Here is a 19,656-nt window from a genome sequence, read left to right as displayed (position 1 = left end):
ATTTATGGGCAGAAAACAGATGAAATACATTTAATGTTTCATTTATTGTTGGGAGGAGCAGCGAAAATGTTAAGAGTCCAGCTGAAAAGAGGAAAAACTGTCAAAATCTGCAACCGTGTCTCCACTTTTTCATCGTTTTCTGCGACTAAACCCGGCGGTCTCTGCAGGTAAAACAGGTGCGCTTCCTTTTAGATAACGTATGTGCATATTTCTCACTACGTGACCCTTCCAGCTTAACAGCGGAGATGGAAAAGCGGCGGAAAAAGCGGGAGACAGGCCACAGTTTTCATCCCGTTAACCGAAAACAGGTGCGTTGTCATTTCTCAGCTCTTCTTAAGACAGTCGAGGAGGTTTTCGTTGCGGTAGGAATGGGCAGCTTGTGATGCAGATCAGTACATATTATTTGATTTCCACTGGGATCCCGCGCCGTTGCTGGTTTCTGTCGGCGAGAGGAACACCGGGTTATTATCAAAACAGTTGACAGCCAGAGCTGAAATTTAATAGGCAGCATGTGGGTAAAAAAATCCCCCTACGCTTCTTCTCTCCAAGTAAGAAAACCCAAAATTGCAGTTACACATCCAAACCCAATGGCAGAAACGTATTGTCCACTAACATATAAATTTATATAGATAGATTCAGATACATAGATATAGTGTTTCAGGCCTTACTTGCTGGGTGGTCTTGCATTGTCCTTTTTCTTTGTGATCCAGAAACCTAACGGAGGTGACAGAAAATGAAAAGGAATAAAAGACGAGACGCCAGCCTTCAACTCATTACATTGCAGCATTTCATCAATTGTGCCATATAAAAGCGAGGAACACAGTGGCTGTTTGAGCTCAGAAGAGTCTGATAAAGTGTTCGTCACTGAGGCATCCTGTTAGAGATGTTAACACGCCTTGCAGCGGTTGAAGGCAACAATATTTCATAATCTATAATCTACAATATTTTCACATCGTTGCAGAAAGATTTTTTTTACAAGCCCTGTGATGCATATGTAGGGTTTCTCTTCTATTTTTTGTGGTTGTCATCACTTAAATGGCTGTCCTTATTAAAACAAATTTCAAATCATGACAGGAAGAAAAGAAAAAAAAAGTTTGAAAAGTTTTGATCATCATATTTCATTGTGAATATCCTCTCAAAACCTTTACTGTCACATGCTTGCGTGTCACTGTTGATGGATGATGTCACTGTTTATGTTCAGCTTACGCAACTCACCTTCTTCTTGGGCACTGCAGTGCTGAGGGCAGCGATCTTGGTTTCTATGTCAGAAACCTGCAGACAAAGATTGGCGTCACATCTCAGGAGCAAATAATCTACATCAGATTAGATTTACATGGGTGTTATGATGTGACGGATGACTAGAACTAGAACAAGTGCCAAATGCACTCGTTCGAGCTAATCCGCCAATTTCCTATCACAAGTTCATGACCTAACACTTACACAACACATTGTTATATGTGATTTTGAAGGACACCTTTGTGCTAAAATGTCATGTCATTGTCTCTGGCGTGTTTTTGTCAATGCTGCATTGTTACTGACACGACATGTGCAGCAGCTGTTGAAGGCCCGGTGGAGCTTCTACTGCTGTTCAATTTGCAAAGTGGCCAAAGGATTTTTATTCAGTCCTGAGTGAGCTATGCTTAGGCTTATGTGCCATTCACAACATTAATCGGATTTTTTCCTTAAATAAGCCAATAGGATGGCAGTTCTAGCTCAAAACAGGCCGTTCAGCAATATAGAAAGTGAACTATATCCACAGTTACAGACTAAGGGGACATCTGATCCTTCTAGCTAGGAATGACCAGTGCAGCAGTCCAAAAATCAACAGCTGAGATTGAAATGGCCTTGCCCAACACTTCAGAAATGTGACCAATTGCAGTCTAAAGAAACAGCTGATCCTCCTGGCTTGAAACAGCCAACCATTACACCAAGAAGTGGGAACCGTGTATGATTTCATAAGTCGTAAAAACAAGGTCCGTTTTGATATTTTGGACCCCAGCTGAGGTTATTTTCGGAAGAGCAATCACACCACAAACAAGCAAAATATCAGCTAAAAAAACACAGGAGTTTGTCTTGGTGGCACTGATGACCAGATACGAGGCTCCACCCACCTCACTCTCGGTGTTTTGAACCCGGGCAGCCGTCATGGCCACCACGTCCTCCAGCTCCGACAGCTCCGAGTCCGTTGTCCCTCCGAAGCGGTTCTTGGCGTTCATTTCCATCTGCCTCAGCTTCCTCTCGAGCTCATAGGATTTCCCTGCTGTCATGTACACCTGGCGGACAGCAGAGCAAACACAGAGGACTCTCACCTCACTGGCACCAAGCAAGCACCGGTATACTTACAACTAGGGCTGGGTATCGTTTAAAATTGGTTGAGAAGGCTCAAATTAGATTAAAAATTAGGCCCTCCAGTTGGCTATAATGCTGCTTATCCATGACAAGGAACTTTATATATTGCCATGTTGAATGTACGACAACTTAAGGGTACAAATGTACAGCATAACTTTTTTTTACCTGACCCGTTTTGCTACACTATTAAAAACAGTGATGAACTCCTAGAAACTGTTATTTCTTGCCAATATTTTGAAACTTTGAAACCATTTCGTGACCCAAAACCGATACTGAGATCCGGAATCAATGCAGCACTGATCAGCAATATTTGTTTTCTGATACCCAACCCTGTTCATAACATATTTCAGACACAATAGCCAGGGAGAATCAAAGCCAGTCCAGACATTTCTCGCATGCTTTTAGACAAGGCGGGTTTGCGTGGCTTAGTTTCCTACAGACAAAACACAGGTTGTGGGGCAAAGAGAAGGAGAGGGGCGTGCAGTCATTGTTTGAAGCTTACATTTTCCTCAAGTTCTCTGTAAGCATCATCTGCTTGCTTTACGTCAGTCCCTACTAAGTGAGATCTGTCAATCGGCTCTGAGAGGCCGTACTCGATCATTGCGTTTTCTGTGGCATTAATGGTTCTCAGGACCTCAGTGGTGAGGTCACAGAGGGCAGCGGCAGTTGATCTCTGAAAGCCATGTAAAGGGAACAGATATTAGCAGCTGGAAAACACCGTCCAAATCTGCAGGAGCTATGCTAGCCTGGCCCGAAAAACCACACAACACCTGGGGGTTTGCTGCGTTCCCAGTGTGGTTTAGTTTGGCTCAGTGCAGCGTACAGTTGGGCGGTACCATTTGGTTCCACCGGAAGTCAGTTCTAGATATGCTCTATTTGTCCAAATGAAATTCTGATGTTGGTTATGGACAAGAAGTGGCAAATCAAAAGTTAAGAGTGAAATCCAAACTTTCTCGTGTGCAGAGAAACCTGGACTCACCAACCTTCGATATTTTTACCTTTCTTGTCCCTTTGGTGTCCTTCGATCAGCAGAATGTGTTGAAGAACCCTTCCAAATCAATCCAAAGTGAAAAATAATATCAGTTCTCATGCTGCTAAGTCTTCAGGTTTGCTTGCACTGATTGTATTTGACGCCAGGCTAGGTAGCTCCTGACCTTCAGTATTATATTACCTGTTACATAAGCAGCAAAGTGTCCTGCGGGCATTAATTAACTGCGAAGGCAGTCGGTTAGTAAAAAAGCGGTCATGCAGTCAGATTGTTCACTGATGCCTGTAGTGAGGAGGAAAAAGATTCAAGTTTACGTCATCACAAGTACCTCAACAGATTGCAAGGACCTGGCAAACAATGAACAATGAAGCAATGCTTTCTAGAAAGGAAGAGTTCATTTCTACAATTCAGACACCCAGGAATACAGGTGATCCAGTTTATGCTCTCATAGACTTTGATGTCTTTTCACATAATTTGCAATGAATTTTAAGATATCACTTTGTGACAATATTTGCCATATCGCAAGTTTCTTGTTTTGGACTGGAACTCTTCATATGGAAATGGATTAAGCATAAAAAATAAAGGCATTCTGCACCTGTTATTCTATTTATCATTTACTTACAGCCTTTCTTTTGTGGTTAAGCTGACCCATGCCATAGAAGCAGTTTTTTGTTACATTCATACACAGCGGAAACTTTGATGTTTATACCAAGAGTCGAACTGAGGGGTTGAACAATTTAAAAAAAAACTCCATATATGCTCCATATTTTTGATTTTGGTGACCACAAAGTCACCATACCAGTTGGTTGACCATCTTTCATGGAGGTCAGCAGCTTCCCAGTTCCTGTTTATGATGATGTTACTGATGTTACTTAAGCAGCTAGAAGAAGATGTCTGAGTGTTTCCACATTTGGTTATTTTTAAACAAACCAAACTGAGTCCTTTAAGTGAACCACAAAGTGGAAAATGAGTCCAGTCCTCTTCGTGTCCACATTGTGAGTGGACCCTGAACACAACTCGTCTCTCCTTTCTGGTATCGATAAGCTCTCAGCTCAACTTTTCCATCATGTTGTTGCAGAACATTTTGAAGAAACAGATGAGAAATGTTCTGTTACTTGTTATTTTTTTCTTTTTGTCATATTTGCTATAATTTGTTTTGATTAGATTCCTTGTGATTCGATTTCATTTCATCGACTCGATTTGATTTGAGCTAATAATTGCCCACGCTGCACCAATTGCAATCCAGACCGGCCTGAAAGGTTTCCTTCTCGCTAGGATCCCCCCAATTTTTCGCCAATATTGGCTATTTTTTTAAATTAATTATTATTTCTTGCCTGCCCTGAGGGACCAGGTTAGGGGGTGCCATTTTGTTTTCTATATGTGGGCCAGTAAAATCTTTTGAGGCACTACATGAACTTGAACTTAAATCTGAAATACAGAGAAGGGAACCATTCCATTGAAATACTTCAGCGGTTTCTTTGTAAATCGCCACTTTCCTTCTTATTTTTAAGCATAACCATAAACAAACTGTACTTTTTGGGGCTCAGTCGCTGTTCATTTGTCACGTTACTATATGTCTGAAATTTGCTGAGCCAGTGGGCCAGAGTCCGCTTGAGGAGCTGCAGTGGATGGACCAAATGTGAAAACACTCAAAATCAGACCTGCAAACAGAATGAGCGCAAGACAGTCCGATCAAACAAGATGCCTCCCCACTGGCCCGTGCTCATGTCGCCTGTCCCGTCCTGGTCCCTACCTTCTGGGCCTCGGTGGGCATCTCGTCGCTGGAGGAGCTGAGTTCAGGGTCCTTCAGTGCTGGGGGCATGGTGCTGCTCTTGGCAGCGCTGGCCTTGGCCAGGGAGAAGGGCTTCTTCCCGGTCTCCTCGTCTGACGAGCCGCCCTTGTCACTGATGTTCCCTACCAGCTCGCTCAGCTTCTTCCTCAGCTTCTCCTCCTCCTCGTCCTTCTGGCTGGCCGGAGGCGCGGTCTGCATGGAGGCACAGGTGCAGTCAAAATAAACCCCAACAAAGCATAAAATAGAGCACAACAGAACCAAACCACGCAGCACAGTAAATGCATTCCTGACTTTTTACATAATGTACATAATCAACATTTTCCAAGATCAGGCCGTGTGATTTCAGGTGTTTGAGAACAAGACGAGATATGAACTTTCCTGGGTAACACAGTATTTTTTTTTTTTTCATGTTTTTGCAACTACATTCATTTGCCCAGCACTGTTAGTGTTTAATTCACGTTATCCTACCCATATTTCCTTTTATTTGAGGAACAAAAAGGAAATATGGGCAGAAAATGGACAAATTGTTGTAAAATTGTGGCCAAAACAATCATGATCCCAAACATTTATTTTGCACAGAAAAATAAAAAAGGAAAAGAAATTAAGAAAATAAAGTAGGATTTGCTCTTCTGGGACTTTTTGTTTCTTTTGTTCTGTTGCTTTATTGTAGTTTGCAGACTGTCTTGCATCAGGGTCTTTGTTTATCAAAAGAAAATAAGGTCATATCCTGAGTCCAGAGCAGATGTATAATCTCAGTCCCGTGTTGTTTGGTGTCTGGCTCTCGGTCTCACCTCGTCACCGGGAACAGTCATCTTCTCCTCCAGTCGGTTCAGGAGACTCTCAATAGCTGACATGCGCTTGTTCAGCTCATTTATCTACAAAGCAGAAGGGATTAGGAGGAGATTGCCATGTAATATGATTATACTCTCAACTCTATTCCCTCTACTGCACTGATTCTCAGAAAACACACACACACACACACACAAACAGATAACATACAGGCGGGCCCTGGCCCAGGTTCTCCTGCGAGGAGGCTCTGCTGTTGCGGCGGCGGAACGGCTGCTGGTACATGGATCCGAAGCGCTGGTACTCCTCCTCGTCCGACGTGTCGACGTACTGATGACGAGCCATCGAGCTGATCTTGGACAGAGAGCGAGTCCGAACCATCCTCTGCTCAGCAAAGTCATCTGCTCATGAGAAAAAAAAAAAAAAAAACATTACCTGATAGTTTCAGCACCGAGAAGGCAGGTTTACCTTTTGTGTTGAGTGGAAAAGTTGCATTTTGGTTTTTTCTTCATTTCGGTTCACATTGACTTAACACAAGAGAACCAGGGCTTTACAGCAAAACTAACAGAAGCACTTGTTTCTTGGGCAGAGTTTTGGTAAACAGGGTTCAGGTAAGGTCAGGTAAATGTTGAGGTTTCACCGGCGAGTTTCTTCCCTGTGTAATATCCTTTTTTCGGTCAGAAGGAAGAGAAAACCACTGTTGATGTGGCGACCTTAATCAGAGAAAAGTTCAAAATAGGCGATGCTGAGGTTGAAAACAAAGACAGACAAAAAAGTAAGGGAGGTTTTTCAGGTCACGTTGGGTTCAGGTGGTTAATTAATGCACATTAAAGTGGGTCAGGTGGGTGCGGCTATTGAAAACCCTGACCTGTGCATCACCATAACCTGTTGCTCTGCCAGGTTAGAGATTGAAATAAAATTTGATTCCAGTTTCTGTAACTTTAACTGTCTCCTCCTCTCTGAATATGAGCATCACTTCACATTTCCTTTTGTTACAGTCAGCTTTCCAAACATCAAGGACCGCATTCGTCTCATTCTGCTGTACCCATAATCCCATGCATTTTGGGGTTGATTCCTGTCGTCCTAACAAACCACAGGAATCCTGAAAAACTTGGTGCCTTACTTGTGTACCTGATCCTCGTTCACACTGACTCTCTCAGTGGGTCATTTCATCACTTTTTGGACAAGCTAACAAAACTGTATCCTAAAAAGTTGTCTGTTGACATAATATTCACCTTAACCCCAAGATTTAACCCACAGGAGACCTCATGTCTAATTATAACTTCAAACAGAGATGATTTTTTGTGATCATCGATTTATGAAGATCCATTTAGGTTTGTGCTTGTTCTGCTGCGATTGGACCTCCCTGCAGCTTTTCAAATGACTTTTACCTGGCTGTACATTCTCATATTGACCACGATAACATTATACTGGAAGATACATACACCTAAATAGTGCTAAAATATATTGACAATTGGATTAAATTATGCCTAACAACAAACATCTAAAAATCTACTCAGATGTATGTGTGTATTCAATCTAGTCTGCCTAATTTTCCAGGATTTAGAAATAAAATTAGACCACACTTTGCCACACAGTCCAACTTCTCACATTCATTGAACCATAATTCAGGATTTTTGTGTCAGATGCACAGGTTATCATAAACTCTCAACTGCGCTTGCATGCACGTGTATGTTCGGTCTCAGGAGGTGTGTGTGTGTGTGTGTGTGTGTGTGTGTTACTCACCGGGCCGCATGGCGTAGCGGTCCAGGCTCCTCCTGCGGTTGCTCCGGTGGTGGTACATGTCGTTCTGGAACTCCAGGTCGTTCCTGAATCCTCCTCGCTCCTCCTGCATTTGCTGGAAACATTTCAGGTGATATCAACTCAACTTTGAAGAATTACTGAAGCCTTTTAAAACTCTTTCTGTATTCTGTACCACTTGTTGTTTGATGGTACAGTTTGATCAATACCAATATTTTTGGGATTCACAATGCCAACAGCTGATATTTTTTGCCAATATCCACAGAGTTTGACCATGTTCATGCCAAAAAATTACAAGGATGCAGCATCTGGTCTGGATTTTTTCTCTTAACTGGAAATAAAAGCCTATAAAACAGCATTTAGACCTTCATAGGACAGATTGATCTCGTTAAAGCAGAATGATTCATCCATGCGAATTAATCAACATGAACTTCACTTGATCTAGGAGGTGAGTCTTATTCTTCCACTTACTAGCTCCCAGTGTAACTTATTATTAAATCTGTTATTATTATATTATTATTATTATTATTATAAAAGCTAATAGCAGTCTACCTGCATGGACTGCCGGCGGGAGTTGGGGAAACAATCCTCCGGGTCAAAGTCAAGAGGATGAACGGAAAGGAGACGTTTGCTCTTGCGCATCTGAGAAGCAAAACGAAACAAAAAACAGGTCCTTAGTTCACAGATCCAAACCCCTCATGTCTCAAACACTGACAGCTTCATTTTCCTCGGATGAGTATTTATTTTTTCATGCACTAAATAGGATTTTTAAATTTCCTTTTTTCGTTTCTTTCTTTTTACCACTTTGTACCGCTGGGCCTCAACCTCCGCGGGGTCGTCCTCGCTGCCGTTGTACACGTCTGGAGTCAAAAGGGTAATCGAGCGTCACTCGCCAGTTAAAGAGACACTCAAATCTGTGTGAAGCCTGACCTCTAGTGGTGACAAGGAGGATGCACATGAAAAAAGGTGTGAAACATGAACTTTTGTCCCTTTACCGAATGGTTTTAGTTTAATATTAGCTACATGCATGTGCAAACGTCACATAACGTGCAACAGTAACATCAACTGCACATGAAATTGGAGTTTTGCATATCCACCGCATGTAATTTCACTGTGTAAAGTCGTGCACAGATTAAAGAGACCGGGTTGTTTCACCAGTAGAGGTCAGGCTTTACTCAGATTTGGGTTTGTGGGTTATTTAGCTCCTCAAAAAAACTAGTAACGAGTTTAAATGAGTTTGTGAATAAGATATGATGTTGAAAAGAAGCAAAAATGTTTGTCATTGCAAACCAAATGCATGGATACACATACATGTTAACACATACCTACATTTTGAGATTTTACCCTCTAAAGATGGAATTTCTCGTAAAATATTTTCCTCAAGTTTTGCTCGAGGACGGTATGAATGTGTGTTTTCAGAAACTCACGGTGGACGTCGGGCATGCTCTGAGTGTCATCATCGCGGCCGCCTGGGAAAATAAAGGAAATGTTACTGTTAGCAGGTAGCAGGAGGCGCATTTAGGCTTTCAGTCTCAAACAAAGTGATCACTTTTGTCACATTCTGGATGATTCATATCCAGTTAAAGAACATACAGGTAGAGCTGCTCTTTGTTCACCATGTTGTTGGGTTGTTGTCACCTAAAATAATGTGTTTCAATACTGCTTCCTTTAATATCTATAGCCCTTTCCTCATGTTTTCCACTGGAAATGTACTTTTTTTTTTTTTTGTTATCCATGACAACAGACCCTTCACTGGCATTCTGGCTTCCGGGCCTTGTGGTCACACTGCCTGACTGAATTAGTTGACCTAACACACACACACACATAAACACACACACACTGCATTCACTTTGAATTAAACACCTCGTGGTTACACCAATAAAGGGCCTTAAGTTTGAGTTGCAGCATCTCTTCCACTCAAAACACATGCTTATGACCAGATCAAGGCCAAAGCTGTTGATTTAATTCAGGGGAAAAAAATACTTTCAGAACAAATATCAGTTTATTTACCAAGTACAAAATGTTTAGGAATTTATTTCAAAATAAAATTAGAACTAAAACGTTTAACATTGGGCTCCTTGGGACAAAATCAGAGTTTGATTCCTTTCTTATCTTTTTCTTTTAAAGCGTTTTATGCCTGTTTAACTTTATTTTACAGTTGTTTTTTTATTCATGTGGTGCTCTGCAAAGTGCCGTCCAAATAAAGTTAGTAATTATTTATGATCAGGAATCATTGCGCAGAGGGTCAGGATGATTTTGAGGTATGATTAAAATTTCCCTGAAAGTTCCCTATTTCCTGTTCAAGCTCCTTTATAATTATAATTATGAGTAAAAACTTCAGCATATGTTGTATAGCTGAGGCTCGTGGCTCTGCAGGCAGCCCGTCCTCGCGGCTCAGGCGTGTTGATCGGCCCTGTGGTGATGGGTAAAGGCCATGTGAGCGAACGCACTTTGCATCACAGCGATCCCAGCTGACGGTCTGGTGACCAAATGTGACTGCAGCGTGTCGGATGATTTGTCCTTACATGTAATATCCACAGCTGCCGCTCGATTACAGCAAAGAACAAGCGATTATCCAACATTAAAGATGCAATAAGTCTAATTTTCTCTGCCCCAAACGGCCGTAATGAGGCAGAGACAGAGATTTAATCTGTTTATTGCTGCAAGTCGCTCTGATCGCCAATAGAGGGCGATAGAGCTCACAGATTACTTAATTCCCCCTTAAAGCAACAAAGCACAGACTGTAGAGAAAGACTAATATAGGAGAGAAAAAAAAAATCAGGGCTTCATTCACCCTGCAGCTCAAAGTGTCCCGCTGTGATTTTTTTTTTCTCCTCACATGTGACTCAGATCTGATGTTTTCTCCTCAGCGTCAGCAATAAAAAAAATCTGCATGGAGACGCATTTATTTCAATTCTTATCTGGGCCACATGGATATAAGGAGCAAAAGCAGGTCAGACTTGTGGTTGAAAGCTTAAATCAGAATTAATGAGCATTGCCAGGGAGAGACTCAAACGGTAACGGTGAACAGGGTCATTTCGGAGGACGGCGGTGTTGGTGCTGCTGGGACGGCGGCAAAACAAAAATGTGACGTCTTTTGTCTGTGCCACCCGGGGCGCAGGTGTCTTTTCAACATCACTGTCAGTGCGCGCTGGCAGGGGATGCGGGTTACGTCCAAGAATAGATATGACCATCATCCAAAACAGCTGGGTATGAGCAGTAAATCTGGAATCCAGCATGACGGCCCGCAGCCGGTCACCTCACTTTGCTCCCCTGCATCTCTAAATCACATCCACACCACATGTCGATGTAAACAAGTTGGAATGCTTTACATATATATAAGCTCAGTTCATATCCTAATGCGGTGAAAACAGTACTTTTACTTTAATTTGTTGATTTTGTGGCCTTGACTCACCCTCTCCGTTCAGCCTCTTGTACAGTGACCTCATGACCTTGGCGCTGCCGAAGCGCTTGAAGCGGTTGCGGACGTTGTCGTGGTACCATCCCACGGTGCCGACCTTCAGGACCCTGCGGAGACGGTTCACACACTTCAGCCCCCTCAGTGTTAACAGTTTGGTAATTTTAGCATCTCATGTTGAGTGACAGTAGATGATTTACTATGTCACATCAAAACCAGAGGAAGCCGTGTCAGTGCCGTGTTTCCCCTCATCTGGACTTTGTGTCTCCCTTGAAAACCTAACACTGCTTTGTTAACGTCAACCATGACCTTTCCCTAACCTTAACCAAGTGTTTTTATGCCAAAACCTCACATTTCCTAACCTTAAACAAGTGGTTTAGGTGCTTAAACCTAACCACAACCTCTTCATTTCCTGTGTATAGCTAACATTACCTTGCTGTTGTCTACCATGACCTTTCCTTAACCTTAACCAAGTCATTTAGGGTTAGGGTACAAGCTAATGTCATATGACATGGACGTAGGCCAGAGGAAAAGAACAGGCCACAGAAATATAGCCATGTCACTATTTTAGAGCTTTTATTGTGAAACTAATAAATTTTTCCTTGTTGCTCATTTTGACTGAGTTGCCATAGAAGAATACTGACCATTTAGGCTGCTAATTAAATTGCTATTGATTTTTGTTATACAGCCTATAGATTAATACATTTAAAAATATATGTCACTAATTTGAATAGCACACAGTTTTATTTTTGGGTTTGAGTTGCAGTTCAGTCTTAAACCTGAGGGGCAGTAATGTGCTAAGGTTGGATGTAGCCTGCAAAACAAACAAACAAACAAACAAAAACCAAACAACCAGGGGCTGAGAAGAAGAAGAAGAAGAAGAAGTCTGTCCTCCTCCTCTCCTCTGAAAGATGTGAGTCCATGTTTAGAGAACTAAAGCCTCTGTGGCAGCAGGTAAAAGCTCAAAAGTTGATTTTTTAATTTCATTTCATTGTCACTGGTTCAGGTGTGTTAGCATCTCATCCTGCTGGCTAACCTGCTGCCCCTGTTACCTCCAGCGATGCTAACACTGACAGACACTAACAGATGCTAGCAGTTGGCCATGTAAATCTGTCTTGTATTAAACCACAGTCATTCATGTACATATAATTAAATGTATTTGTACAATATAAACATACAGTGACAGGCTTCATGGGGCTGTTGCAGTTTAGTAGGAACTTATTATTTTAATGTTAGTAACTTATTTGGCCTGATTCTGTGTTGAAGTCATTAATTGATTGATTGAAGTTCTCTGGACGGGCTCACACACCATCGAGCTGAATTTATTCTCACTCTAATCTCAGCCTGTGTGTTACTGTGGAGGAAGAGGAGGACCGCTGTGATGAAGGACCCTCAGCTTCACACACTCATCACGGTGTGTGTGTGTGTGTGTGTGTGTGTGTGTGTGTGTGCATTCACCTGCTTTACAACATGATTTGCTGTGATTTGCATCAGGATATTGGCTCATCCTGTCACTGAGCATAAAGTCCACTTGTTAATAAAACTGCTGTGGAAAAGCTAAATGTGACTGTTGGACATGAAGAAACTGACTGAGTCCCTGTGCTGCTGCAGGTGTGTCCGGTCACAGGAACACACACAGCGGGACAGCGGTGTGTCCCACCTGTTGGTAGGCCTTCATGTTTTATTTTTCATAGGAATTATATTGGACTTTCTGACTGACACGACACCTGAAGGCTCTGACTCTCAGGATTTTGTCTCTTGCAGATTTTTCACACTCAACCCCGTCTGAAGATGTTTCCAAACACCATGCAAGGTGAGAAGACCAGGTGTGAGAGTGTGTGTGTGTGTGTGTGTGTGGTTGCTCATGCTTATACTTCACCCACCCCTATCAAAAAGGTCTGGACGCGCCCCTGTGCTCACACCATGATGCATTATGTATATTTATCATGTTTTGTGTAAATTTGATGTTGCAGCATGACATTTATGATTCATTATGGCGTGTGCTCAAGTTTAAACATGGCATTCGGGCGTCATCTGGATGATTTTGGTGTCAATCCATCAGAAAACTCTCCGCCGCTCGCTCACCTGGTCATGCGGCAGTTGTCGCACACCCAGCCGTGCTCCTTCTTGTTGTAGCGGCTGCAGGCCTTGCATATGTACATCTGGCAGTCCAGACACTGGCGCTTGCTGTTCACCAGGAACTTGAAGGGCTGCAGGCAGCGGATGCAGTGCGAGGCGGTGAGGTTGCTCTGCGAGCCCAGCAGCTCTCGCTTCGTGTCTTCTTTCTCGATCCTGTTCTTCAGCTGGCTAAAGGACGGGAGAGACGACACATCATGGAAACAAACGCCAGTTTCAGGGTTACTCCAGCAGATGACCTTAGAGGTGCAATATCTACCATTTTAGGGTCAATCTACTTTTGAGGCATTTGTCTGGGTGTGACTAATGACTTTTGACATCGCTGTTTTATCTATAGATTAATAGATGTGATTAAAGAAATAAAAGGAAGCAAAAATCTGCATTTTTTCAAGCTGAAACCCCCAAAATTCACAGATTATTCAACAAATTTTTTCCGTCCTGGTCATTACCATAAACAAAACCGTCACTGAACAGACATTTTACTTTGCAAACCACTGAGTTTGGAAAGAAATCTGCAAGAAACAGGTGTTCATGAAAGAAAATAACAGGGATTATGGGAAAACAGGTCTTAATTTTGAGAAATATTACCACCTTCTTCACAACACACTGCAAAAAGTCCAAATCTTACCAAGATTATTTGTCTTATTTCAAGTCAAAAATGTCTTATTTCTAGTCAAAATATCTCATTACACTTAAAATAAGACATGATCACCTCAGAAGTAAATTGTTTTTAGACAATTTTCACTTGTTTCAAGTGAAAATTCACTTGTTTCATTGGCAAAATTTGCCAGTGGAAAAAGTGAAAATTCACTTGAAATAAGTGAAAATTAGCTAGAAACAAGAAACAAATTTTGCCAATGAAACAAGCAAATTTTCACTTGTTTCAAGCAAATTTTCACTCAAAACAAGTGAAAAATGTCTAAAAACAAGTTACTTCTGAGGTGATCATGTCTTATTTTAAGTGTAATGAGATATTTTGACTAGTAATAAGACATTTTTGACTTGAAATAAGACAAATTATCTTGGTAAGATTTTGAGTTTTTGCAGTGTATCTCATCCCACTGGTAGAATTGTTCGAAGGAAAAAGATTTTAACACTGCAGAGGAGACAAAATGACTTTTTTTTTTTCGGTGTATTCAGGTTAATTCAACAGCGGTCAGTCACAGCGAGAAGCCACTCGCCTAATGAATCACGGAGCTGTTTTCCTGTTTTCGCCTGCACAACCCAGACGCTTTTGGAAAGTGACATCATGAAGAACAGAGCACCCTTTGTATTTCATGTGACACAAACAATTTTCGAGTGGCCCTGTGGCCTCAAGCGGGGCTGACGCTCACTTGCAAAACGTCCCACACCATCCTCGTCCTCATCCTCGGCGGGACTCGATGCATGTACGTCTTGTGAGGCTGGGCTTATCTAAGGAGGCCTCGGGCTGACCGGGAGCGCTTCAGCCATACAAAAGCTCTTTTTCAGCAACACCACACTTCACATATAGTTTTGCACATTCGTAACTGTGGAGGGACTCAAATCTTTTACTGAAGTGAAAATAAAAAATGCATTAATGGAACATAACTCTCGCTCTGACCTCTTCTACGATGGGTTTGACTTTCGGATGTCGGTGCAAAACGGTGGCTCTAGAAATTAGAAAGCCTCGCTCTTTGATTTTTGAGGGACTGACAAGGAATCTGATCTCAAACTCAAACCAGAGCTGCTGGAAACATCTGGAAATGACGTCGCCTCATGTTTGTTGTTTGTTCCAACCCTCCAATGAAACTGAAAGAACTGTTTCCTTAGTGGGCTGGCAATTAGCTTGTTAGCTGTTAAAAATGCTAAAGTTAGGAAAAGGTTTGTCACAACGTTAGTGTCATTTTGCATTTTTCATCATTTTTTACTCAAAACTGCCACAGCAAAAAAAAAAAAAAATGACAATAAATTTCAAACCCACCTGGGATATTGGGCTAATGTGAAATAAAATGACAAACGCAAAAACTGAAGACATTTTTTCTATAGTTTAAATTTATATTAGCTCATTTTGTACATGCACAATATAATTTTAGTTTGTTATATTTTTTCTTAGTTTTTATGTTTATTTCAGTAAACAAAAATGTTTTTTCACACCTAGTTTTCATTATTTCCTTCATTTTCCTTAACAACAATCATAACCTTGGTTTGTCATAATGGTTAAGGTTAAGAAAAGTTCACAGTTAAGGTTAAGAAACATGAGCTCGGCAATAGTGCTGATACTAGCCAGCTGAAAACAAGGTTAGGGGTTCGTGAAGGGTTTTCTTTGTAATGGTTAAGGTTAGGAAAAGGTCAATAGTTCGGTAATAGTAGCTATTTAAAGTTAGCTACCTAAAGCTACCCTTAATACTCCACCACTGTGTCGTCATTTACACGACCACTAGAGGGCGCTTAACTTCACATCACTATCAACCTTACAGAGGTGATAATAAGCTGCTGTACAAACACCGTATGAAGTCGGTTTTTTTGCAGATGAAGATGCAGATGAAGACAGTCACACCACCAATATATGTTTTGTTTTTTAACCGTAAAAATTTTTTCAATGTCATTTTTTCCTCCTGTATGAATGAAAATCAGTTTTTGGGGTTGAATCAGTCGGGTCGTGCTGCAGCAGCTGCATTTTACTCCGTGACAATGCCTCATCCCATTCTCAGTAATAACGCCCTAACAAACCGTGTGACGGGCCTCTTGTGCCACAACATCGTCTTCAAAGTTGAGACGAAAATCCACTTTTTCAATTAAACGGCTCAACAGTGACTTGACCCTCGAACGGCGACCCCCCTCTTCGGAAACTCTGCTGTTGTGTTTGTGAAAGTGTGTGTGAGTGTGTGTGTGTGTGTGTCTCGGGGGCTGCTGGGAGTTTGAGGGTGCAGCGGCGCGGCGGCACAGAGGCGTCTTTGTGCGGCGAGGAGAATGGCCCTCACGGCATCCTGTCCTGCGGGCGAGACGCACGGCCCAGACGCTGCCTTGTGACTGAGCCATGATCGGCCTGATGAGCTGACTCACAACGGCAGCTTTCACACAAGCCAACCATCCCTCGCTCGCTCTCATGAGCAGGGAACACACAATCACACACACACACACACACACACACACACATATAGCTGACGTACAGCGCTGACATTTATCTGCTTGTGTAAGCGCTGAAACTGAGAGGGAATATGAATCATTTGGGGGGAAAAAACTTCAATTTATTATTCAATTTAAATCAATTTTATTCTGTTTACCTTCAATTTTGTAGGACGTTGTGTCTTATTTTATTGTCTATTTTTCCTTTCCTTGCTGTTTATTTGATGTTACTGCTGCTGCTGTGTCACTTTGAATTTCCTCTTCAGGAATCAATCTATTTGTCTATCTATCTATCTATCTGTCTATCTATCCCTTCATCCTTCAGCCACAGAGTTGTTGCTTTATCACCGATTCGTCTGAGTAGATTTTTTAAAATTGTGGTTTTGATTGATCATCTGTCTTTTCTGTATGTTGCATAAACTGCACAGCGATGCAGAATTGCTATTTTGTCATTTTCTTTCATCTCATTACGTCCTTACAAATTCATTTTATTATCTGTGATCCATACAAGTAGGTCGTTGTTTCATAAATGGCATAGAAAAGTAGTTTTCCTTGTCTGATTTAGAGTAAATCTCCAGATCGGTGGGGTTTGTCACACACAGTAAAGGAAAGAGTAATGTATGTGAAAGGCATTTCATTCAGCTTTTCTTGGATCCACCCATGTAAGATAGAACAAACGCTAAAAACAGAGTTGCACAGACTACACTTTCTATTTCTCTGCTGCTTCAGCTGCTAATACCTTCTAGGAGAACAGAGCTACAGATCATTTGTGAATCATTTATCGTGTGTTTAGGAGAAGGAATGAGTGAGCAGGTGTGTGTGTGTGTGTGAGAGAGAGAGAAAGAGAGAGAGAGAGAAAGAGAGAGAGGAGGCAGGGAGGGGCAGAAATGTGCTTTAGTTTGATTATTTTTCTGTTTTTCTGGAAGAGACAGACATATAGATCAATAGACAGACAGACAGACAGATAGATAGAGAGACAGACAGGTAGAGAGAGAGACCCACCCGAGCCTCTCCTCCTCCTTCTTGCGCAGGTTGAAGTCTCGCTGGATGACGTCCCACACATGCTTGGCCTCCTCGTCCGTCAGCCTGGACAGGTCCAGCTTGCGCTCCATGGCGCCCGGCAGCTGGAAATATTCCTCCGAGTCACAGACGGCAGATGGGAACGCTGTGGGGAAAAAAAAAAAACGACAAAATCAAAGTTTACTGAAATAGAAACATAATGAAAACCCGCTTTTAGGCCCAGACAGGCCTCATGGTGTGGCTCAGATTTTCAATTCAGTGTTAAAATACTGTTTTCCTTCCAAAAATATACAATATCATTTAACTCGTGGGATTATGTCTGATTAAGTGTGGGATTATCTCTCAAGAAAATGACACTCGATTGGAGAAAATTCGGGAAACAAGTCGATTATCGCCGGAAACAAGTGGGATTATCTCATCCTTAACTTATTTCAAGAAAAACAAGATTTGAACACTGTAGATGAGGTTACATGACTTGTGTTTTTGTTTTGTTTTTTTTTACAGTGCACTCAATTGCCCATTCCTCTGTTGACTTCAGAAAAACAATTTTACACAATAATCCTATCGAGCATGTCGGTAATTAACAGACTCAAATTGACCCTATTGGCTAATGTCCTTGTTTTAACCCGGTTTGGCACCAGAGCCAATAAAAACATGATCCGAGCGTCCCCGTCCCCGTCTCCTCTCCTGGCTCCGTCTTTTATTTGAAAGGAAGTCAGCAGCAACAAATGCAATTTCAGCGTCTCTGCATTTGAGTGAATTTAACTTCAAAAGCTGTGAAGTCCATGTTATGCATTATTCTTTAAAAAAAAAAAAAAAGAGCAAAAACAGCTGCAGTTGGAGCAATATTTGACTTCAGTGTTAAGTTAATGTGATTGAACAGTGTAAACAGCATCAGTGCACTGTGACAGGAAGTTACTGCAATCCTCCGTCTGCCACTTACAGCAGCTCTTTGACATCCTATACATCCACTGATTTTTCCCATGTTATTCAATTAGAGCAACAAAGGAGTGTGTAAGTTAATTCTGCACCAGACAGGTTTTTTGAGAATTGGATTATCCCACATTACGGGGTCAGAATAACCCGATTGAAAAAAGGCCCGAGCGGCTGGTGTTTTCAAAGCTTACCTTTCTCCTCGGGCTGTGTGTGATGAGCCGAGCTGCTAATTCCTGAGAGAAAATTCACGAATGAGTTGAAGCGCGGCTCGGCGGATCACATGCCGCGAGTCAGGAAGGCTGGACGTCCCTCTGCCCTCCTACAGGGATATTTAATAAGAACACACACACACACACACACACACAAAGCCACACTTGTGTATCTGTAACACTCATAAACCCATAAAAACACAGTCCAATCTGCACGCCGACGTCCGCAGGAACAGAAGTGACTGATTTCATTTGTTCATGTTACTGTAACTGAACTATTTGCACTTTTTGGATGTTTTCTTAAAGTTTGCCTTTGCCCAAATATGGACTTCCACATCCACCGCCGTTTCTCAGTCGGGGAAAAAAATCCATCCCTTGTCTCAGTCTGTGATTTAAGCTGGCGTTTAAAACTTTAAAGCTGCTTTAATCTGTGATTGTTTTGTCTTAAATAGAACTGGATCCACTAAAATTCTGCTGCCGCTTTCCGCTAAATTTCCCACTGGATCATTAGAAATTCCCAATTTCCCCTCAGGGATCAATGAAGTATTTCTGATTCTGATTCTGACTCTGAAAATTAAAAGATCATCGTCATCGTCGTTCTAGCTGCTGCTGAGACGTAAAAAAAAAAAAACGATGACAAAAGGATAAAGATGAGGAGAATCACCACAACCACAACAGGACGGGGTGGCAAACCACTTAGCCATTAGCCATTGTTTTGTTTTTTTTCTAAACTACACCAATAACGTTCAGGTTGTGCAAGGTGAGAAAATTTCCTTTTTCACATATGAATGTCACCAGTTATTTTGAAGGAATTAGGAAAATCTTGTTTATCAGATTTGAAACTGTCCTTTCGCAAAAAAACAGCCCCATACAGCGTTTGTACAGCAGCAAATTACGACCTACAGTTACTTTTTAAAGTCAAGCGCCCTCTAGTGGTCCTGTACATAACAACACTGTGGTGTCACGTGACATTTCTCCCTCGCTGGATCTGTTTTTGGATCTGGAGGTCTCAAAAATGCTGACAAGTCAGCTGCATGTTTTCCCAATTTCCAAATTTCCAGATAAAAGGATCGAGTTTGAGAATCTGTGCTCTTGTTCAAAGTTACTGTTTCTAAAAAGTAGCTTTAACTTTGAATACATTTTACAGTAAATGAGCTACTGCAATACTTCTACT

The 19,656-nt window shown here is 41.7% G+C and overlaps 1 protein-coding gene across 1 annotated transcript; it reads right to left on the bottom strand.

The window, feature by feature from the left end:
• Nucleotides 1–307: 307 nt before the first annotated feature.
• Nucleotides 308–17,429, bottom strand: mlpha (melanophilin a). The gene is made up of 14 exons (XM_030073537.1): nucleotides 17,320–17,429; nucleotides 13,180–13,401; nucleotides 11,092–11,204; nucleotides 9,104–9,145; nucleotides 8,478–8,536; nucleotides 8,229–8,318; nucleotides 7,662–7,773; nucleotides 6,129–6,316; nucleotides 5,921–6,004; nucleotides 5,091–5,321; nucleotides 2,112–2,273; nucleotides 1,216–1,272; nucleotides 669–714; nucleotides 308–439 (listed from the first exon to the last, which is right to left on the bottom strand). Exons 1-14 carry the CDS (start codon nucleotides 17,427–17,429, stop codon nucleotides 390–392), a joined length of 1,566 nt encoding a protein of 521 aa, XP_029929397.1. The 3' UTR covers nucleotides 308–389.
• Between the last annotated feature and the right edge of the window lie 2,227 nt (nucleotides 17,430–19,656).

The sequence above is a fragment of the Myripristis murdjan genome, chromosome 2 (genome assembly GCF_902150065.1).
Source record: "Myripristis murdjan chromosome 2, fMyrMur1.1, whole genome shotgun sequence".
Classification (NCBI taxonomy): Eukaryota; Metazoa; Chordata; class Actinopteri; order Holocentriformes; family Holocentridae; genus Myripristis; species Myripristis murdjan.
Note: the sequence above shows the minus strand (reverse complement) of the source record. Positions and strands in the feature narration are given on the sequence as shown.

Excerpts from the sequence above, each read along its gene's own strand:
- mlpha (XM_030073537.1), bottom strand. The coding sequence starts at position 17,429 with ATGGAGCGCAAGCTGGACCTGTCCAGGCTGACGGACGAGGAGGCCAAG. Across the intron at positions 11,205-13,179 it reads GACAACTGCCGCATGACCAG|GGTCCTGAAGGTCGGCACCG; the intron begins GTGAGCGAGCGG and ends CCGTCTCCGCAG. Across the intron at positions 9,146-11,091 it reads CAAGAGGCTGAACGGAGAGG|GCGGCCGCGATGATGACACT; the intron begins GTGAGTCAAGGC and ends TTATTTTCCCAG.